This window comes from Macaca fascicularis, chromosome 3, assembly GCF_037993035.2.
Source record: "Macaca fascicularis isolate 582-1 chromosome 3, T2T-MFA8v1.1".
NCBI classification, from domain to species: Eukaryota; Metazoa; Chordata; class Mammalia; order Primates; family Cercopithecidae; genus Macaca; species Macaca fascicularis.
This window is the reverse complement of record NC_088377.1, coordinates 73,392,280-73,414,142: the sequence shown is the minus strand read 5'-3', so window position 1 is coordinate 73,414,142 and position 21,863 is coordinate 73,392,280. Positions and strand designations below refer to the sequence as shown.

General features: G+C 51.5%; 1 protein-coding gene across 1 annotated transcript; it reads right to left on the bottom strand.

Annotated features, from left to right (window-relative positions):
• Positions 1 to 8,028: 8,028 nt before the first annotated feature.
• Positions 8,029 to 10,399, bottom strand: LOC107129027 (uncharacterized). The gene is made up of 3 exons (XM_065541199.1): positions 8,830 to 10,399; positions 8,601 to 8,721; positions 8,029 to 8,457 (listed from the first exon to the last, which is right to left on the bottom strand). Exons 1-3 carry the CDS (start codon positions 9,309 to 9,311, stop codon positions 8,167 to 8,169), a joined length of 894 nt encoding a protein of 297 aa, XP_065397271.1. The 5' UTR covers positions 9,312 to 10,399; the 3' UTR covers positions 8,029 to 8,166.
• Positions 10,400 to 21,863: the final 11,464 nt, after the last annotated feature.

The window sequence follows — 21,863 nt, the reverse complement described above, 5'->3', positions numbered from 1 at the left end:
TCCCAGCTACTCAGCAGGCGGAGGGGGGAGGATCACTTAAGCCAAGAAAGAAGAGGTTGTGGTAAGCCGGGATTATACCACTGCACTAAATCCTGAAGGAAAAGTGGTACTTTGCCTCAAAGAAAGGGAAAAAATTGGTATCCATGAAAAATTTAAACTGTCTATATCTACATAAATCTATACAGAAATAGTATATTAATCAAAAAGCAAACTCTTAATAGTTCATGACAAGCAAATAGCAAGCCAGGTATGGTAGTTTATGCTTGTAATCTCAGCACTTTGGGAGGCTCAGGCAAAAGGATTGCTTGTGTCCAAAAGTCTGGGAACAGCCTGAGCAACATAGCGAGAACCAATCTCTCAGAAAAAATCAGAAATTAGCCAGGCATGGTGGCATGTGCCTATAGTATCAGCTACTCAAGATGCTGAGTTGGGAGAATTACTTCAGGCCAAAAGGCCAAGGCTGCAGTGAGCCATGATCACACGACTCCACTCCAGCCTGGGTGACAGAGCAAGACCCTAAAAAAAACGTAACTGTAAACAACATAAATACAGAACACATGAAGTGAGAAGCTACCATGTCCAGAGTGAAGAAAAAGGGCCCGAGCAGAGGCTCATTCCCATTCCCACCCAAAAAAAGAAAAGAAAAATGATGAGACACTAAATAAAACAAAACTCAGTATGAAACCACGCAGGTAGAATTTATTATAAATTTGTCACAAATCCATTGTCAAGGTTAAAAGAAGAGGCAGGTGTTTTGCTAAAGCACTCTGCTTTAAAGTTACCAATAAATAAGAGTCCAGAGAAGCTTTAGGTTCCTTGATACTCTGGACCACCAAAGATTAAAAAGATGGATCCAGAAGAGGTGACTGTGGGGCAAGAGGAAAGGGAGAAAAGGCCACGAAGAGGCAGAGGATGGGCTTGACTGTCCACTATAACGCCGAAGGTGGGCCAGAAGAGGCCATCGTGAGACAGGAGCTAGTATAACACACAACACAATAAGACAGGAGCTGGGACTTGGGAGGCAGGCACAAGGAAAGAGACGGGCAACGTGAAAAAAGCAAAATGCAGCATCTGGGCCTAGAAACACCAATGTGAGAATGCTAAGGCAGCTTGGAGAAGAAATAGTCAGGCAAAAGCTGTGACAGCTCATGCTGCCACAAGTAACGTAGTGAAATTGGAGGGCTGGACTTGAGAAACTTCTCGGTCTAAATGGCCACGAGGAGCTGGACAGGAGTTGAGTCCAAACAGATTGTGGTGAGGAAAAATTTAAGCACCAGCCAAAACTGGGAGGAAGACCTGGGCAAGAAGGGGATGATGAGACACAGCAACTGGGTCTGGAGAGGCCGGCTTAAAAAAACGTCTGGCCCTGGAGAGGCCACCAAAAGGCAAAGACGGGGGCTGGAGAGGCTATTCCCCGTGAAAAATGAGCTCGGTAAAAAGAGGCCACTGGGAGGCAGGAGCAGGGCCGGTCGGAGCAGCGGAGAAGCAGGAGGCGCTCTGGCCTGTGGTGGCCGCAGTGAGGAGAGAGCTAGGGGTGGAGAGTCCGCTGGGAGACAGAGGCTGGGCCTGTGCAGCCCTTCGGGAGGCAGGAGGCTGGTCTTGGAGAGGCCGACTGGAGGTCAAGTCCAGGGACGGAGGAGGCCGCCGAGAGGCATGAGCGGGGCTGGGCCTCAAGAGGCCAGTGGCAGGCAGGAGGAGCTGGGCCTGGAGAGGCTGACCTGAGGAAGTCTGGCAACTGGAGAGGTCAAGGACAGGCAGGAGCTGGGCCGGCGGAGGCCGACTGGTCGACCAGTTGGTCCCGCAGAGGGCGCCGGGAGCAGGAGCGAGCCCTGGAGAGGCCAAATCGAGGCTAGCGTGGGCCTGCAGAGGCCGCCGGGAGGAGGAGTGGGGCCTGGAGAGGCTGGCTGGAGGAACTCTGGGGCGTGGAGACGCCGTCGGAGGGCAGGAGCCGGGCCACCGTGGGGCCCGACATCAGGACGTTTGGGGCCTACAAAGGCCGCGGAGCGGCAGCTGGGCCAGAGCCGAGTCCAAAGAGGTTGTCGTGAGGCCGGGGCTGGGCCCGCGGCTGCAGCGGGGAGCAGGAGGAGTTGGGTCTGGACTGGAGGCCGGGAGGCCGCAACGGGGCCTGGAGAGGCCGGCCTGAGGAAGTTCAGGGCCTGTAGAGGCCGCCAAAAGGCAAAGGCTTGGCCTAGAAAGGGCGTTACCCATGACGAATGCGCGGGGCCTAGTGAGGCCACTGGGAGGCAAGAGCGGGGCCCGGCGGAGCTACCAAAAGGCAGGAGGAGCTCTGGCCTGGGGAGGCTGAAGTCAGGCGAGAGCTGGGCGTGGAGAGTCCGCTGGGAGGCAGAGGCTGGGCCCGTGCACGCCTTCGGGAGGCAGGAGTCTGGGGCTGGCGAGGCAGACTGCAGGTCAAGTCCTGGGCCTGAGGAGGCTGCCTAGAGGCGTGAGCGGGGCTGGGCCTCAAGAGGCCAGTGGCAGGCAGGAGGAGCTGGGCCTGGAGAGGCTGACCGGAGGAAGTATGGCTGCTGGAGAGGCCGCGGAGAGGCGAGAGCTGGGCCGGCGGAGGCTGACTGGGCGATGAGTTGGGCCCGCAGGGGCCGCCGGAAGCAGGAGCGAGCCCTGGAGAGGCCGACTCGAGGCCAGCGTGGGCCTGCAGAGGCCGCCGGGAGGAGGAGCTGGGCCTGGAGAGGCTGGCTGGAGGAAGTCTGGGGCGTGGAGACGCCGTCGGAAGGCAGGAGCCGGGCCCAGAGAGGCCACCGTGGGGCCCGGCTTCAGGACATTTGGGGCCTACAAAGGCCGCGGTGCGGGAGCTGGGCCGGAGCCGAGTCCAAAGAGGTTGTCATGAGGCCGGGGCTGGGCCAGGGGCCGCAGCCGTGAGCAGGAGGAGCTGGGCCGGGACGGGAGGCCGGGAGGCCGCATCTGGGCCTGGAGAGGCCGGCCTGAGGAAGGTCGGGGCTTGGGGAGGCCGCCAAAAGGCAAAGGCTGGGCCTGGAAAGGCCGTTCCCCGTGACAAATGCGCAGGGCCTAGTGAGGCCACTGGGAGGAAGAAGCGGGGCCTGCCGGAGCTGCCGAAAGGCCAGAGGAGCTCTGGCCTGGGCAGGCCGCAGTCAGGTGAGAGCTGGGTGTGGAGAGTCCGCTGGGAGGCAGAGGCTGGGCCCGTGCAGGCCTTCGGGAGGCAGGAGGCTGGGCCTGGCGAGGCCCAGTGGATGTCAAGTGCTGGGCCTGAGGAGGCCGCCCAGAGGTGTGAGCGGGGCTGGGCCTCAAGAGACCAGTGGCAGGCAGGAGGAGCTGGGCCTGGAGACGCTGACCTGAGGAAGTCTGGCAGCTGGAGAGGCCGCGGAGAGTCAGGAGCTGGGCCGACGGAGGCCGATTGGGCGACGAGTTCGGCCCGCAGGGGTTGCCGGGAGCAGGAGCGAGCCCTGGAGAGGCCGACTTGAGGCCAGCGTGGGCATGCAGAGGCCACCGGGAGGAGGAGCTGGGCCTGGAGAGACTGCCTGGAGGAACTCTGGGACGTGGAGACGCCATCAGAGGGCAGGAGCCGGGCCCGGAGAGGCCACCGTGGGGCCCGGCTTCAGGACGTTTGGGACCTACAAAGGCCGCGGAGCGGGAGCTGGGCCGGAGCCGAGTCCAAAGAGGTTGTCGTGAGGCCACGGCCAGAACCAGGAGGAGCTGGGCTTGGACGGGATGCCGGGAGGCCGCAACGGGACCTGGAGATCCCGACCTGAGGAAGTTCGGGGCCTGGAGAGGCCGCCAAAAGGCACAGGCTGGGCCTGGAAAGGCCGTTCACTGTGACGAATGCGCGGGGCCTAGTGAGGCCACTGGGAGGCAGGACCGGGGCCCGGCGGAGCTGCCGAAAGGCAGCAGGAGCTCTGGCCTGGGGAGGCCGCAGTCAGGCGAGAGCTGGGTGTGGAGAGTCTGCTGGGAGGCAGAGACTGGGCCTGTGCGGGCCTTCGGGAGGCAGGAGGCTGGGCCTGGCGAGGCCCACTGGAGGTCAAGTCCTCGGCCTGAGGAGACCGCCCAGAGACGTGAGCATGTCCGGGCTTCAAGAGGAAAGTGGCAGGCAGGAGGAGCCGGACCTGGAGAGGGTGACCTGAGGAAGTGTGGCAGCTGGAGAGGCCGCGGAGAGGCAGGAGCTAGGCCGGCGGAGGCCGATTGGGCGACGAGTTGGGCCCGCGGGGGCCGCCGGGAGCAGGAGCGAGCCCTGGAGAGGCCGACTGGAGGTCAGCGTGGGCCTGCAGAGGCCGCCGGGAGGAGAAGGTGGGACTGCACAGGCTGCCTGGAGGAACTCTGGGACGTGGAGACGCCGTCGGAGGGCAGGAACCGGGCCCGGAAAGGCCACCGTGGGGCCCGGCTTCAGGACATTTGGGTCCTACAAAGGCCTCGGAGCGGGAGCTGAACCGGAGGCGAGTCCAAAGAGGTTGAGGTGAGGCTGGGGCTGGGCCTGCGGCCGCAGCCGAAACCAGGAGGAGCTGGGCCTGGACGGGAGGCCGGGAGGCTGCAACGGGACCTGGAGAGGCCGACCTAAGGAAGTTCGGGGCCTGGAGAGATCGCCAAAAGGCAAAGGCTGGGCCTGGAAAGGCCGTTCCCCGTGACGAATGCGCGGGGCCTAGTGAGGCCACTGGGAGGCAGGAGCGGGGCCCGGCAGAGCTGCCGAAAGGCAGGAGGAGCTCTGGCCTGGGGAGGCCGCTGTCAGGTGAGAGCTGGGCGTGGAGAGTCCGCTGGGAGGCAGAGGCTGGCCCTGTGCAGGCCTTCGGGAGGCAGGAGACTGGGCCTGGTGAGGCCCACTGGAGGTCAAGTCCTGGGCCTGAGGTGGTCGCCCAGAGGCGTGAGCGGGGCTGGGCCTCAAGAGGCCAGTGGCAGGCAGGAGGAGCTGGGCCTGGAGAGGCTGACCTGAGGAAGTCTGGCAGCTGGAGAGGTCGAGGACAGGCAGGAGCTGGGCCGGCGGAGGCCGACTGGTCGACCAGTTGGTCCCGCAGAGGCCGCCAGGAGCAGGAGCGAGCCCTGGAGAGGCCAAATCGAGGCTAGCGTGGGCCTGCAGAGGCCGCCGGGAGGAGGAGTGGGGCCTGGAGAGGCTGGCTGGAGGAACTCTGGGGCGTGGAGACGCCGTCGGAGGGCAGGAGCCGGGCCACCGTGGGGTCCGACATCAGGACGTTTGGGGCCTACAAAGGCCGCGGAGCGGCAGCTGGGCCGGAGCCGAGTCCAAAGAGGTTGTCGTGAGCCCGGAGCAGGAGGAGCTGGGTCTGGTCGGGAGGGCGGGAGGCCTCAACGGGGCCTGGAGAGGCCGGCCTGAGGAAGTTTCGGGCCTGGAGAGGCCGCCAGAAGGCAAAGAGTGGGCCTGGAAAGGCCATTCCCTGAGAGGAATGAGCGGGGCCTAAAGCGGCCACTGGAAGGCAGAAGTGGTGCCTGTCGAAACTGCCGCAAGTCAGGAGCACCTCTGGACTGCGGAGGCCGAAAGAGCTTGTTTGGAAACAGTATCTGGCCTAAAGACGCTGGCAGGATATATGCAGGAGCTGAGACAAAAGTTGTGTTTTCAGAGGCAGGAGTTGGGCCTGTATATGCAGCCGGTGGAAGACCTTGGCCTGTCGAGGTTGCCATGAGACAGAGTCTGGGCCTGCAAAGGTCGTCAGGAGGCAGTAGCTAGACCTGGACGATCCAACTTCAGGATGGTTTGGGCCTGCAGAGTCCCCCATGTGGGTGGAATTTGTCCTGGTGAGCTTGCGTTGAGGAAGTTTTGGGCCTATATAGGCCGTCAGGAGCTTGGCAAAAGGGACATCCACAGAGGTTGTTGTCTGGTTGGATTGAGCGTATAAACACAGCCGGGAAGAAGATCTGGGCCAGGAGAGACCACCATGTGGCAGCAAATGGGTCTGGAGAGTCCGATTTGAGGACGTTCTGGGCCTTGGGAAGCCATCAACAGGGAAAAACTGGGCCTGTAAAATCCATTATGTAGAATGAGCTGGTCCTGAAGAGTCCACTGGGAGGCAGGAGTTGGGCCTGGAGAGGCTAACTTCAGGCAGTTGTGCACCTGGGAGAGTCTACTTAGAGGCAAGAGCCGGGCCTAGAGAGGCTGACGTGAGGTCAATTTTAGCCTGCAGAAGCCACCAGAAGACAGGAGTTGGTCCTGGAGAGGGCAAATTGAGGACAATTTGGCTGCTGGGAGGAAGAGCTGGGCCTGGAAAGACCGACTGGAGTAATTTAAGGGCATGGAGACGATGCACAAAAGCAAACGCTTGGCCTGGAAAGTCTGCTGTGAGGCATTAGCTTGACCTACACAGCACTGGGAGGCAGGACCTGGGCCTGCAGAGGCTGACTTCAGGACGATTTGGGACTGCAGAGGCCTTTGGGAGGAAGACCTTGGCCTGGACAGGCTGAATGGAGGAAGTTTTGGGCCTGGAGTATGCGTCAAAAAGCAAAAGTTAAGCTAGGAAAGGCCACCGGGAGATGTGAGCTTGGCCTACAGAGGCCATTGTGAGGCCGGAGTTTCACCTGAGGAGGCCATGATCTGGTGGGCCTGGAAGGGCCACTGTGTGGTAGAGTTTGGGCCTCTGTAGGCTGACCTCGTGAGGTAGGAGCTGGGTTGGGAGAGGGCAACTTTTAGAGAATTGGGGCCTGCAGAGGCTGCCAGGAGGCAAGAGCTATGCCTGGAGAGTCCACCTTTTGGCATGAGCTGGGCCTAAAGGGGCCATTGTGAGGCATCAGCTGGACTTGTCAAGACTGCTGGGAGACAGGCAGATTTGTAGCCTGAGGAGGCTGCCGTGAGGCAAATGCTGTTTTTGGAGGATTCCGTGAGGCAGGGAGAAACTTGGCTTTTTGTAGCTGCCATGAGGGAATAGTTTGATTGCTGAGGCTGCCGGGAGGCCGAAGGTGGGCCTGGAAAGCTTTACATTAAGAAGTCTGTGGCCTACAGAGGCTGCCAGCAGCTCGGCAGGAGTTGGGCCAAAGGAAGTTGTTTTGAGGCAGGAAATGGGCCTGTAGGTGCAGCCGGGAGAATGAGCTCGTCCCAGAGATGCCAAGTTCAGGATATTCTGGGCCTGGACAGGCTGCAAAAAGCAAAATCTGTGCCTGGAAAAGTCACCATGGGGCATGCGCTTGGCCTAAAGAGGCCATTGCAAGGCAGGAGATGGCCCTGTAGAAGCTGCCAAAGGGCAGGATCTTCACCTGAGGATGCCACAGTAAGACATGATCTGGGTCTGCAGGGTCCACTGTGAGGCAGAGGCTGGCCTGTAGAGTCCGACAGTAGACAGAAGGTGGGCCTAAAAAGGCTGATTTGAGGACGTTTTGGGCTTCAAGAGTCAGTCAGAAGGCAGGCACTGGGCCTGGATAGGGCCTGACAGTCAGGAGTTGGACCTAAACAGGCCAGTGTGAGGGAGGAGCTGTGCCTGTTGAGGCTGCTGGCAGGCAGTCAGAAACTTGGCCTGGGGCAGCTGCCACGAGGCAAGAGCTGGGCCTGGAGAGGCTGCCAAGATGCAGGAGCTGGGCCTGGAGAGGCCAGTGTGAGGCAAGAGACCAGCCTGTAGAGGCTGACTTGAGGAAGATTTTGGTCTGGAGAGACTGTCGGGGGCAGGAGCTGGGCCTTTCGAGCCTGCTAGGAGGCAGGCAGGAACTTGGCCAAGGACGGACCCCGTTAAGCAAGAGCTGAGCCTGGAGAGGCCATGGTCACGCAGGAGCTGGACCTATTTAAGCTGCTGGGAGGCAGGTTGTGCTAGAGAACCTGATGTGAGAAAGCTTTGGGCCCATAAAGGCTGCCAGGAGCTGGGCAAGAGCTGAGCTGAAAGAGGTTGTTGTGACGTAGGAGACGGGCCTGGAGATGCAGTCAGGAGGAAGAGCTGAGCCTGAAGAGGCCCACTTGAGGAAGTTCTGGGCCTGGAGATGCTGCCGACAGGCAAAAGTCGAGCCAGAATGGCCGCTGTGAGGCATGAGCTTGCTCTAGAGAGGTCATTGAGAGGCAGGAGCTGGGCCTGTAGAGGCTGCTGAAAGGCAGGAGCTTGGCCTAGGTGGCCAGGAAAGTCTCCTGCGAGGCAGAGGTTGAGCCTATGGAGGCTGACGGGAGGCAGGAGTTGGGCCTGGAATGGCAGACCTGAGAAAGTTCTTGGTCTAGAGAAGCTGCCAGGATGCAGGAGCTGGGCCTGGAGAGGCCTGGAGAGGCCATCAAGGCATGAGTCCTGCCTAAAGAGGCCAATGTTGGGCAGGAGCTGTGACTGGAGAGGCTGACTTGAGGAAGTTTTGGGCACGGACAGCCTGTCGGGGGGCAGGACCTGGGCCTGGACAGGCCACAGTGAGGCATGAGCTGGGCCTAACGAGGTTAGTGTGAGGCAGGATCTGGGCCCATCGAGCTGGCCGGGAGGCAGGTAGGAGCTTGTTTGGAGAACATGTCCGTGAGGCAAAAGCTGGGCCTGGAGAGGCCATTGTTACGTAGGAGCTGGGCCTGTCCAGGCCATTGGGAGGCAGAGGGTGGGCCTAGAAAGCTTGACTTGAGGCACTTTTGGGCCTTCAAAGGCCACCAGGAACTGGGCAGGAGCTGAGCCAAAAGAGGTTGTTCTGAGGCAGGAGTTGGGCCTCCAGGCACAGCCAGAAGTAAAAGCGCAGCCTGTAGAGGTCACCTGGGGACAGCAGCTGGGCCTGGAGAGGCCAACGAAAGGCAGGAGCAGGGCCTTCAGAGGCCGACTTGTGGACATTTTGGGCCTGGATTTTGTGGCCTGGAGTTGAGGACATTTGGGCCTCCTGCAAAGAGGCAGGAGCTGGGACTAAAGAGGCCATTGTAAGGCAGGAGCTGGGCCTGTACAGGCTGCCGGGAGTCAGAAGATGGGCCTCATGAGGCCACTGTAAAACAGGAGCTGGATCTCGGAAGGTGGCCGTGAGGCAAATGCTGGCCCTTGGGAGGGCAATGAGAGGCAGGAGCTAGGTCTGGTGAGGTCGACTTGAGAAAGTTCTGGGCCTGGAGAGAAGACTGGGAGGCAGAAGCTGGCTCTAAAGAGGCCGTGGTAACGATGGAGCTGGGCCTGTGGAGGCTGTTGTGAGGCAGTAGCCTTATCCGCGGAGACTGCTGTGAGGTAGGGTACGGGCCTAAATAGACCACTGTGAGTCATGAGCTTGGTCTGTAGAGGCCGACTGGAGAAAGTTTGGGGCCTGGAGAGGCTGCAGAGGCTGCCGGGAGGCAAGACCTGGGCCAAAAGATTCAAGTATGTTACATTTATTAGGTACTTTATTTCCATTATTAAATTGTGATATATAGGAAAGTAATTATGGAACTCACCATAATGTAGAATCAGTGGGCATGTTAAGCTTGTTTTCCTGCGACTAGATGGTCCCATCTGAGCGTGACGGGAGAAAGTGACAGATCATTAGGCATTAGATTCTCATAGGGACAGCAAAACCTAGATGCCTCGCATGCACGGTTCACAACAGGGTGCGTGCTCCTATGAGAATCTAATGCTGCTGCTGACCTGAGAGAAGGTGGAGCTCAGGCGGGAATGTGAGCAAAGGGGAGTGGCTGTAAATACAGATGAAGCTTCCCTCACTCACTACCACTCACCTCCTGTTGTGTGGCTCCTTACAGCTCCATGGCTCAGGGGTTGGGGACCCCCGCTCAAGTGCATCCAAAAGGACCCTTCCCACACCAGTCTTCATAGTGGTCAACTGCAGCAACCACTTAGCTCCCAAGGCATGTGCCTCAGTTGGCATTTCATCACAATCAACAGTAAGTGGTAGCTTGAGTCACTGTGAGGTCACTTACCGGAAATCACCGGCATCCCATTTCCCATTGGCAAGGAACTCAGCACTGTCCCTTGGAAAATCAAACCTATGCCCAAATCCCATCTGTGTGAGTTTCTCTCCTGGGACCCTTCCGAGCATATTAGTCAGAGTCCAATCAGGAGACATAAACCACTCAAAAGTTTAAAGTGGTAAAATTTAATCCAGAGAATTATTCATTGTAACAGGGGAACAGCATAATGAGAGATTGGCTAGCACAAAGTAAAGAGAACTCTAGAGAAATCAGGACTAGCCCAGGCCAGGCATGGTGGCTCATACCCAAAATTCCAGCAATTTGAGAAGCTAACACAGGAGGACTGCTTAAGGCCAGGAGCTAGAGACCGGTCTGGACAACACAGTGAGACCCTGTCTCTATTCAAAAAAAGAAAAAAATTAGCTGGGAGTGGTGGTGCACACTTGTAGTCTCAGCTACTCAGGAAGCTGAAGTTTGATCCTGGGAGATCAAGGCTGCAGTGAGTCATGATTATGCCACTACAGTCAAGCCTGGGTGACAGAGCAAGACCCTGTCTCAAAGAACAAAACAACAACAACCATTTACAGACAGAAAAGAAATAGAGCTAATAAGCTAAGGAAAGATGTAGAAATGTGACAAGTAAAGTAATATGAGGTCTTTTACCAATTTAAAAAAACAAAAAATGACATTAAATTTTAATACCCTGTGCTGGCAAAGATGCAGTGAAATGGGCACTTTCTTATACTATGAGGGGTGTTTAAATTGTATATAAGCCTGCCAGGGTAAAGCTTGACAATTTTTTAAAATAATAGAGACAGGGTCTCACCATACTGCCAAACTGCCTCCTCCAACTCTTGGCATCAAGCAATCCTCCCGTCTTAGCCTCCCAAAGTGCTGAGATTATAGCTGGGAGGCACCCAAAACCTTGTCAATTTACATCAAGGGTAATGAGAATGTCCATTCACCATGACTCACAGTAATCTTACTTCTGCAAATACCTTGGGGAGACAATTCAATCTAAACAAAGGTCATCTGTACAAACACAGTGAAAATCTGGGAGTAACGGAAGACAGAGTGGTTAAGTGAAATAAGAAACAGTTATAAGAAATTAAACCATGGTATTAACAGGCAACTGGTAAAAGCTCAGTTGATGTTAGCTGCTACTTTTTTGTTGTTTTGAGACAGTATCTCACTCTGTCACCCAGGCTGGAGTGCAGAGGCCTGATCATGACTCACTGCAGTCTCAGCCTCCCTGGGCTCAAGCGATCCTCCCACCTCAGCCTCCCAAGTAGCTGGGACTACAGGAACATGCCACCACACTAGGTTAATTCATGTATTTCTCTGTAGGGATGGTGACTCCCTTTGTTTCCAAGGCCTGTCTCAAACTCTTGGCCTCAAGCCATCCTCCTGCCTCAGCCTCCCAAAGTGTTGTGATTACTGGTGTAAGCCACCACACCTGGCCAGCTGCTACTTTTATCAATATTATCATTACTCCACTCAGTTAAAAATTATTATTTTCAAGGCTATGTAATACTATGTGTCCTACAGCATAATTGTAAAAACATATACAGTCGTCCCTCGGTATACAGACAGAATTAGTTCCAGCCCCCCATCTCTGCATATACCAAAATCCATGCTGACTCACGTTTCGCCGTCACCCCTCTGGAACCCACGTATAGGAAAATTCCAAATATTAGTTGGGCATAGTGGCAAGCACCTATAGTCTCAGCCACGTGGGAGGCTGAGACGGGAGGATTGCTTGAGCCTGGGAGGTTGAGGCTGCAGTCAACTGTGATAGCACTACTACACTCCAGACTGGACAACAGAACGAGACTCTGCCTCAGAAAAAAACAAAATAAAACAAAACAGGTTAGAAATTGTAATGAGGCCTGTTGGGCAAAATTCCGTATAAGAAAAGTATAAATTAATAAAGCAAATGGCGATAAATTAGTATGACTGACTTTCTCGAGTTTCTGACAATAAAGGTAAGAAAAATGCAAAACACAGAGACAGAGGGTAAAAGAAATTAAGAAAGCATTCAACATGTTTAAGAGGAAGACACTGGCCATGTTTGTGCAGCAGCAGTATGTCATGATATGACATACCTTGGAGAGAAGTTAACAGATGAGGAAGTTCATAAAAATGATCAGAGAAGCAAAATACTGATAGCGATACTCAAGTAAACCACAAAATTTCCATAACTCATGTCAGCAAAGTGGGAATATTGTAGTGTGTGTTGACGTTCCTATACAACACTGTTTATTTGCCTTATGTTTCTTTGCAAGGAATGTATATACTAAAAGTTCTTCTTGCTGTCAAAAGAATATGTGTAAGTCATCTGAACTTATTCTTCTGTTTTTCTATTTTTATCTTCCTGCCATCATCATACAGCCTTACTTTAGAAATGTTTTATTTGTTTAGAAAATTGAACAAGTGCTCGTTGTGGCAGCTCATACCTCTAGGATGGGAGGCAGGGGTGAAAGGGTTACTTAAGGCCAGAAGTTTGACACCAGCCAGGCCAACAAAGTGAGACCCCATGTCCACAAAACAATTTAAAAATTAGCCAAGTGTCGTCATGTATACCTATAGTCCCAGCTACTCAGGAGGCTCAGGCAGGAGGATCCTTAGCCCAGGAGCTCAAGACTGCAGTGAGTTGTGATAGTACTACTGTACTCCAGCCTGGGTGACAGGGTGAGACCTCATCTCCTAAAATAAAAAACAAAGAAAAAAAATAGTACAAGTAGCAAGTTGTATGTGGCTTATTCTGAATATTTCTAAACTAGAAGTTCTCAATCTTTTGGGGTCTAGGATGTCTTTACATTTTTTAACTTTATTAAAGACCTCTAAGACTATTTCTTTATATAAATAAGTATATTAAAACTAGAAAATAAGACAGAATTTTAAAAATATTCACATATAAAGCCATTACATGTTGATACAATACAAGATTCTTAAAATATTTAACATTCATTACATATTAATAATAAAACCATTACATGTTGATATAATACTCGCTCTTTCACCCAGGCTGGAGTGAAGTGGCGTAATCTCAGCTCACTGCAGCCTCCGCCTCCCAGGCTCAAGCGATTCTCCTACCTCAGCCTCCTAAGTAGCTGGGATTACAGGCGCCCACTACCATGCCCGGCTAATTATTGTATTTTGTCAGTAGAGACAGGGTTTAGCCATGTTGGCAAGGCTGGTCTTGAACTCCTGACCTCAGGTGATCCACCCGCCTGGGTCTCCTGAAGTGCTGGGATTACAGGCGTGAGCCACCGCGCCCACCCTGATTAATAAATGCTTAAAACACTGATTAGTCAGGCAACAACACTGGGCAAGGGTCTCCTCATTCCCAGCGATGCAAACCCTACTGCATGGCTCAGGGTTTGCAAGGGTTGTAGAGCTGAAAGGCTCTGACTTGAGATTTCATTTTTTTATTTGTACTGTGATACAGGTTCTGCTCTGTCACCCAGACTAGAGTGCAGCTGTGCACTTACAGCTCACTGCAGCCTCAACCTTCTAGCTTCAAGCCATCTCCCTGCCTCAGCTCCCCAGCAGCTGGTACTACAGTTGAGTGCCACCATGCCTGGCTATTTTTTTAATTTTGTTGTAGAGTGAGGGTCTTGTTATGTTGCCCAAGCTGGCCTCAAACTCCTGACCTCAAGAGATCTGCCCACCTCAGCCTCCTGAGTAGCTGAAACTACAAGTACACATCACCATGCCTAGCTACATTTATTTAATTTTGAAAAATATTTTTGTAAAGAGCAGATCTTGCTGTGTTGCCCAGGCTGGTCTTGAACTCCTGCCCTTCAAAGATACTCCCATCTCTGCTTCCCAAACAGCTGGGACTACAGACATGAGCCACTGCAATGAACTTGAAGAGATTTCTTTAATCTAGCATCCCGTACTTGCTAGGATTGGGAAAGGCAGTAGTGTTTTTTTCAATTACTTAATAATTCAGTAAGAATCAAACTCAACCTTGACCTCTGCCTTCTCTCACATCCAGTCTGTCAGGAAATCCTGTTGACTGTCTTCAACACACACTAAAGATCCCCACCCAGCAACTCCCTGGCCTCCTCCCCTACTTCTCCCCTCTGACCATCTCTCTACATCACCATGACCCTGGTCAGGACCAAAATCATCTCCCACCTGGATGTTGCCATAACTTGGCCCCCATGCTTCTACCCAAATCTTCCCACAGTCTTTCTCAACTCAGCAGCCAGAGAATGCTTTTAAACTGGGAGACAGATCATGTCGCCTCTCTGCTTAGAACCCTCCTGCAGTTCCCATCTGAGTCAGGGTCAAAGCCAAAGCCCCAGCAATAACCTCCCAGGGCTTACGTGATCTGTACTGATCCCCACCCAGCAACTCCCTGGCCCCGTCCCCTAATTCTCTCCCTCTCTCCTTCTGCTCCACTGGCCTCCTTCCAGAGCCTCAGACACACCTCGGACACTTTATTCTGTTGTTTCTGCCTACAATCCTCTTCCCTCAGCACCTTGGCCAGCTCCTTCCCCTCCAAGTCTTTGCTCAATTTTCATTTAGAAGGCCACCCCTGACCGTAATATTTAACATTGCCATCTGTCCCCATGCCCACCATGCTCATTTCTTCTTTACTTTCTGCCTTCTTTTTTTCAAGATCTCACTGTCACCAAGGTTGGAGTGCACTGACACAATCACAGCTCACTGCAACCTCAAATTTCCAGGCTCAAGCAATCCTCCCACCTCAGCCTCCCGAGTAGCTGAGACTACAGGTTCATGCCATCATGCCTGGCTAATTTTTTTAGTATTTTATTTTATTTTATTTTATTTTGAGACAGAGTTTCACTCTTCTTGCCCAGGCTGGAGTGCAATGGTGGAATCCCAGCTCACTGCCACCTCCACCTCCCAGATTCACGTGATTCTCCTGCCTCAGCCTCCCAAGTAGCTGGGATTACAGGTGCGTGCCACCATGCCCAGCTAATTTTTGTATTTTTAGTAGAGACAGGGTTTCGCAATGTGGCCAGGCTGCTCTCGAACTCCTGACCTCAGGTGATCTGCCCACTTCGGTCTCCCAAAGTGCTGGAATTACAGGCGTGAGCCACCATGCCTGGCCAATTTTTTCATTTTTTGTAGAGACAGGGTCTTACTATGTTGCCCAGGCTGGTCTTGAACTCCTGGCCTCAAGTAATCCTCCTGCCTAAATTCCTAAAGTGCTGGGATTACTGGCATGAGCCATCATGCCTGGCTTCATGTTCATTTCTTCTTGCTGCTGCAATATAGTTTGCAGTTTTCTACATTCAGTGGCTTAAAACACCACAAATGTACCATCTTACAGTTCTGGGGGCCAGAAACATAAACTAGGTCTATTAAGGCTAAAGTCAAGGTGTCAGCAGGGCTGCATTCCTTCTGGAGACTCTGAAGTGCTCCCTTGGCTTTTTCACCTTCTAGAAGCCACTCCCATTCCTTGGATCATGGCCCCGACTCCATCTTCAAAGCCAGAAGTGAAGCATCTTCAAATCTCCCTCTCTTACCTCTGCTTCCATCACCACATCTCCTGCTCCACTTCTGAATCTCCTACCCTCTTTCTTTCATAAAGACCCTGCGATTGCTGGGCATGGTGGCTACCACCCATAATCCCAACACTTTGGGAGGTCAAGGCAGGAGGAACACTTGAGGCCCGAAGTTTGAAACTAGCATGAACAACATAGTGAGACCCACCTCTAGAAAAAAATAAAAATAAATATTAGCCCGACATGGTGGTGTGTGCCTGTAGTCCCAGCTACTTGATAAGCTGAGGTGAGACAATCGATTTAGCCCAGGAGTTTGACATCAGCCTGGGCGACATAAAGTAAATCCCATCTCTACAAGGATGAGGTGGGAGGATCACTTGAGCCCAGGAATTTGTGGCCAGCCTGGGCAACACAACAAGACCCCATCTGGCCAACATGGTGAAACACCGACTACAAAAATGAGCTAGGCATGGGTGACATGCATGTGTAGTCCCAGCTACTTCGGAGGCTGAGGTGGGAGAATCGCTTGATCTCAGGAGGTCAAAGCTATAATAAGCTATGATACATCATCGCACCCCAGCCTGGATGACACAGGGAGATTCTGTCCCAAAAAAAAAGAAAAGAAATATAGCACACCAGCCTGGGCAACAAAATAAGACCGTCTCTCTCAGAAAAAAAGAAAATAAACTGTTTCTCTGAGTTCTGTAAACTGTTCTAGCAAATTATTAAACCCAAGAAGAGAGTTATGGGAACCCCTGATTTGTAACAGGTTGGTCAAAAGTACAGGTGACAACCTAGGACTTGCCACTGGCATCTGAAGTGAGGACAGTCTCGTGGGACTGAGCCCCTAATTTGTGGAGTCTGTGCTAAGTCCAGGTAGTATCAGAATAAAATCATGGGATACCCAGTTAATATCCAGAGCACTGGAGAATTTGGTGTAGAAACTCCATACATACATTCAGTCAGAAGTGTGTGAGTAGAGACAAACACGGGCTTTTCTGTCACCTGTCTACCTGCTTAACTGCATAGGAGAGGCAATATGTGGTGCTCATGAACAAAGCAAGCATTAAAGTCAGACCAGACCCAACATTTGACTCAGTCTTAATATCCAGGTGAGCTTGAGCAAATCACTCATTATTCCTACGTCTTGATCACTTCATTCATAAAATGGGGATAACTGTGGCACCTACCTGTGATTCTGTGAGAATTACTGAAATACTATGCTTGGTGTTATTGTGATCATTATACCTATTCCAAACTATCTGACAAGGACTGTGATGGATGATAACATCAAAAAATTAGAAACTGTAGTCAGGTCTCTCAGGCAAAATTCCATACAAGCAGACTACTGTCTCTACAAAGCATTCCTGCCACACTTAATTCATCATTCCCTGAACAAAATGTGACATCTTCATTGTCCAGGTCTGTACAGTGCTGGTCTTCCTGCCTGAGCAGCTCACTTCATCCCATCCCAGCCCATTCTTCATCCCTCCACCTCCCCCTTCCCTCCCCACTCTCATACAACTCTTCCTCATCTTTCAGGACTTGGCTTCAAGGGTCACCTTAATTGGAAGCTTCTCTCACTGTCCAGAAGAGCTTCCAACTGCACTTGATGCATGCACTATTATTTGATCATTTTTGAGTTACAGTGCAAGTATTTTTGTACCTGAATAACATGTTGCCCAGTCAGTCTCTCTTCCTGGATTCAGAAGTCTTTCATGGTAGATCCAGCTGGAAGTGACAAAAAGACATTCTTTTGAAATAAAGGGATGACACAGATAGACGGAAGTTTTAAATGTCTTAAATGGTTTGCGTGTGAAAATTAAACAAAATTCAAAGACTTGTGGGGAACATTTAGGAGGGAAAGTTACTGGGAATGTCATAAAAGGGTAATTTGTATTTTATTTTATTTTTTGAGACATTATTTTTATTTTATTTTTTATTTTCTGTCACCTAGGCTGGAGTGCAGTGGTGCAATTAGGGCTCGCTGCAGCCTCGACCACCTGGTCTCAAGTCATCTCACTTAATTTTTATTTGGTTTAAGGAATAAGTCTTGGTTGAGGGTGGTGGCTTACGCCTGTAATCTCAGCACTTTGGGAGGCCGAGAGGTTTATTACTTGAGGCCAGGAATTTGAGATCAGCCTGAGCAATATATTAAGACCCTGTCTCTACCAAAAAACAGAGTGAATGTGTGGAAGACAATTTTTCCACAGACTGGGAGTGGAGGGAATAATTTCAGGATGATTCAAATGCATTACATATACTGTGCACTTTATTTCTATTATTACTACATTGTAATATATAATGAAATAATTCTACAACTCACCATAATGTAGACTCAGTGGGATCTCTGAGCTTGTTTTCCTGCAACGACACTGTCCATCTAGGGTGATGGGAGACAGTGACAGAACATCAGGCATTAGATTCTCATAAGGAGTGCACAACCTAGATCCCTCGCATGCATGCTTCACAACAGGGTTCGTGCTTCTATGAGAATCGAATGCTGCTGCTCATCTGACAGGACACGGAGCTCAGGTGGTCATACAAGTGATAGGAGGGGCTAGAAATACAGATGAAGTTTCCCCTCACTCGCCTGCTGCTCACCTCCGGTTCTATGGCCCTTTGGTTGGAGACCGCTGCTCAAGTGCATTCGAAAGGATCCATCCCATGCCATTCTTCAGAGTCATCTTTACTGTGGCAGTGGTCAACTGTAGCACCCCTAAGCTCACAGGGCATACGCTTCACCTGGCATTTCACCACAATCAATAGTAAGTGGTAGCTTGAGTCATTGTGAGGTCACTTCCTGGAAATCACCAGCATCCTATATCCCATTAGGAAGGAGTTCAGCACTGCTCCTTGGATAACCAAACCTATTCCCAAATCCTATCTGTGTGGGTCTATCTCCTGGTACCCTTCCTAGCATCAATTCTGTATTTGTAGTCCAATCAGGAGACACAAACAACTCAAAAGTTTAAACTGGAATGAGCAAGGTGGATCACACCTGTAATCTCAGCACTTTGGAAGGCCAAGGTGGGTGGATTGCCTTGAGCTCAGGAGTTTGAGACCAGTCTGGGAAATATGGTGAAATCCCATCTCTACAAAAAACACAAAAATTAGCTACGTGGTGGGACTTACCCGTAATCCCAGCAACGTGGGAGGCTGAGGCAGGAGAATTGCTTGAGCTTGGCAGGTGGAGGCTGCGATGAGCAGAGGTTGTGCCACTGCACTCCAGCCTGGGTGACAGCGTGAGACCCGGTATCAAAAAGAAAAAAATACATATATGTCAATTTAATATAAAAGTATTGATTTTGGCCAGGCGAAATGGCTCATGCCTGTAATCCCAGCACTTTGGGAGGCCAAGGCAGGCAGATCACCTGAGGTCAGGAGTTCAAGACCAGCCTGACCAACGCGGAGAAACCCAGTCTCTACCAAAAATACAAAATTAGCTGGGCATGGTGGCACATGGCTGTCATCCCAGTTACTCAGGAGGCTGAGGCAGGAGAATCACTTGAACCCGGCAGGCGGAGATTGCGGTGAGTCGAGATAGCGCCATTGCACTCCAGCCTGGGCAATAAGAGTGAAACTCCATCTCAAAAGAAAAAAAGGTATTAATTTTAACAGAGGATCAGCATAATGAGGGACACACTAGCACGAAGTAAAGACATCTCTAGAGAATACAGAACTAGCAGAGGTCAGGCATTATGGCTCATGCCTGTAATCCCAGCAATTTTGGAAGCCTAGACAGCAGGATCGCTTGAGGCCAGGAGTTGGAGACCAGTCAGAGCAACATAGTGAGACGCTGTGTCTACCCAAAAAAAAGAACAATATTAGCCAGGTGTGGTGGTGGTGTACACCTGTAGTTCCAGCTACTTGGGAGTCTGGGGTGGGAGGATCCCTTGAGCCTGGGAAGTCTACACTACAGTGAGCCAAGATCATGCCACTGAACTCCAGCCTAGGTGACAGAGTAAGACCCTGTCTTAGAAAAAGAAAAGAAAGTATTAATCCCCCTATGGGAATCTCCTCTTCTCCTGCCCTCTCAGGAACCTCACTTGTCAGTTCTTCCTCCCACTTTCCTGTATCTTTAACCTATCCCCCACTTTTAGCTCCTTCCCACCATCATTTAAATTACTCAAACTTCTTCTATTTTAAAAACCTCTTCCTAAACTCAGTGAGAGGTCTCCTGCACACCCACTGAGCCATCTGCTCCTCCTGGTGCCTTCGCTATAGCAGCCTGAACCATGTCTCTAATCAGTGAATCTCATCACATTACTCCCCCATTTACATCACTTCTCCTTGCCTCCGGGATTAAGTCCAGACTCCTTAACAGCCCCTGCTCTGCCCTGCCTTGCAAGGCAGCCTCACTGCTTGCCCCTCTCCATTTCACCTACTATGGAGTCCAGCTGAGCCTCATCTTTCTCCTCTGGGACTCTCTGAAGTGGGTGATGCCCTCTGCTTATAATACGCTTCCCCTTAAACCTCTACTCTCTTCCTGGCTAGCTTCAGCTCCTCTGTCACTTGTCCGCTTTGGCATCACCTCCTCACGGAAGACTTCCTTGACTCCCCAGATTCTCAGGAGCATGGCAGGTGAGGTGCTCCTCCCATGAATGGATGGAGATTAGGGAGAGTGTGTTATTCATGCTTAATTCACCAGTGCTTAGCTCAGTACCTAGCACAAAACAGTTACTGTGGTAGCCAAAGTAATAACCCCCACCCCCACCAATTGTTCATGTCCTATGTTACACAGCACAATTACATAGGAAGGGGGAATTAAGAGTGCAGATAAAATTAATGTTGAAAATCAGCTGACCTTAAAACAAGATTATCCTGGAATATCTAGAAGAGTCCATGTAATTACAAGCATTCTTTAAAAGTGGAAGAGGGAGGCAGAAGGTTAAGAACCAGAGATAGTGGGCACAATGGCTCATGCCTGTAATACCAATACTTTGGGAGGCCAAGGCAGGAAAATCCCTTGAGTGCAGGAGTTCAAGGTCAGCTCTGGCAACACACTTGAGGCCCCATCTCTACAAAAAAAAATCACAACAAGATTCACAGAGTGTCATGGTGCTCACCTGTGGTCCCAGCTACTGGGAAGGCTGATGTGGCAGGATTGCTTGAGTTTGAGGCTACAGTGAGCTGTGATTGGACCACTGAACTCCATCCTGAGTGACAAGGCAAGGTCCTGTTTCTAAAGAAAAAAATGACATTGGAATCAGGGTCCCCTCCATCCTAAGGTGCCTACAAGGCATCTCTCTCTGCAAACGAGTAAACATCATCTTCCAACTCCTCACAGAGTGGAGGAGCAGGAAAACTCCCTCACCTCATTTCTGTGCCACTTGGGAGGTCTGGACAGCCCAATAACCAGCTCCTTGCTGATGATGCAATCAGGAAATGGCTTGAGTTGAGCTAAGGAGAATTTGGATCCTTCTTTTGGTTCTCAACAGGCAGGGTAGGGGCCAGGCATGGTGGCTCATACCTGTAATCCTTGTACTGTGGGAGGCCAAGGTGAGAGGATTGTTTGAGGCCAGGAGCTCAAGAACAGCCTGTGCAACATAGCAAGACCTCGGTGGCATGCACCTGTGGTCCCTATTACTTGGTAGGATGAGGTGGGAGGACTGATCACTTGATCCCAGGAGTTTCAGACAGAGCCAGACCATGTCTCAAAAAGTTAAAAAAAAAAAAAAAAAAAAAAAAGAGAGAGAGAGACTATAGGCAGGCACCACCACATTTGGCTAATTTTTAAATATTCTGTAGAGACAAGGTCTTGCTAGGTTGCCCAGGCTGGTCTAAAACTCCTGGCATCAGGCTGGGCATGGGGGCTCATGCTTGTAATCCCAGCACTTTGGGAGGCTGAGGCAGGCAAATCACCTGAAGTCAGGAGTTCGAGACCAGCCTGGCCAACATGGTGAAACTCCGACTCTACTGAAAATACGAAATTAGCCGGGCAGTAGTGGCGTGTACCTGTAGTCTCAGCTACTTGGGAGGCTGAGTCAGGAGAATCACTTGAACCCGGGAGGCGGAGGTTGCAGTGGGCCAAGATCGCACCACTGCACTCCACTCTGGGCCACAGAGTGAGACTCTGTCTGAAAAAAAAAACAGAAAACAAACTCCTGGCATCAACACATCTTCCTGTCTTAGCCTCCCAATGCCCTGGGATTATATTGTTTCCTGTAATTGAAGACACTTGTTCTTATACTGCTTTAAGGTATAAAAGAAAAAACAAAACATAATGACAAATGTTGGTGAAGGCCAGGCATGGTGGCTCAGCCTGTAATTCCAGAACTTTGGGAGGCTGAGGTGGGTAGATCACTCAAGGCCAGGAGTATGAGACCAGCCTGGGCGACACGGTAAAATCCGATCACTCCAAAAAAATATAAAAATTAGCCAGGCATTGAGATGAGAGAATCACTTGTGCCTGGGAGGTCAAGGCTGCAGTGAACTGTGATGGTGTCATTGGACTGCAGCCTAAGAGACAGAGAAGCCCCTATCTAAAAAAAAAATAATGTCAGTGAAGATGTGGAGGAATTGGAACCCACATACATTACTGGTGGGAACATAAAAGCGTGTAAACACTTTGGGTATTTCTTTTCCTGTCATTTCAATTGGTTTTTTTTTTTTTTTTTTTTTTTTTTAAATCAAGACAGGGTTTCACTATC

Bases quoted from the DNA above. Each gene is read 5' to 3' on its own strand.
- LOC107129027 (XM_065541199.1), bottom strand. From the start codon at position 9,311: ATGGGACCATCTAGTCGCAGGAAAACAAGCTTAACATGCCCACTGATT. The intron at 8,722-8,829 runs GTTTTACAGTGG...GCCTCTTTGCAG, and splicing joins CCTTCCGAGATCCAGCTCCT to GAGGCCCAAATGTCCTCAAC. The intron at 8,458-8,600 runs GTGACCTCTACA...CAAGCTTTCTAG, and splicing joins GGCCCAGCTGCTGTCCCCAG to GCCCACCCTCTGCCTCCCAA.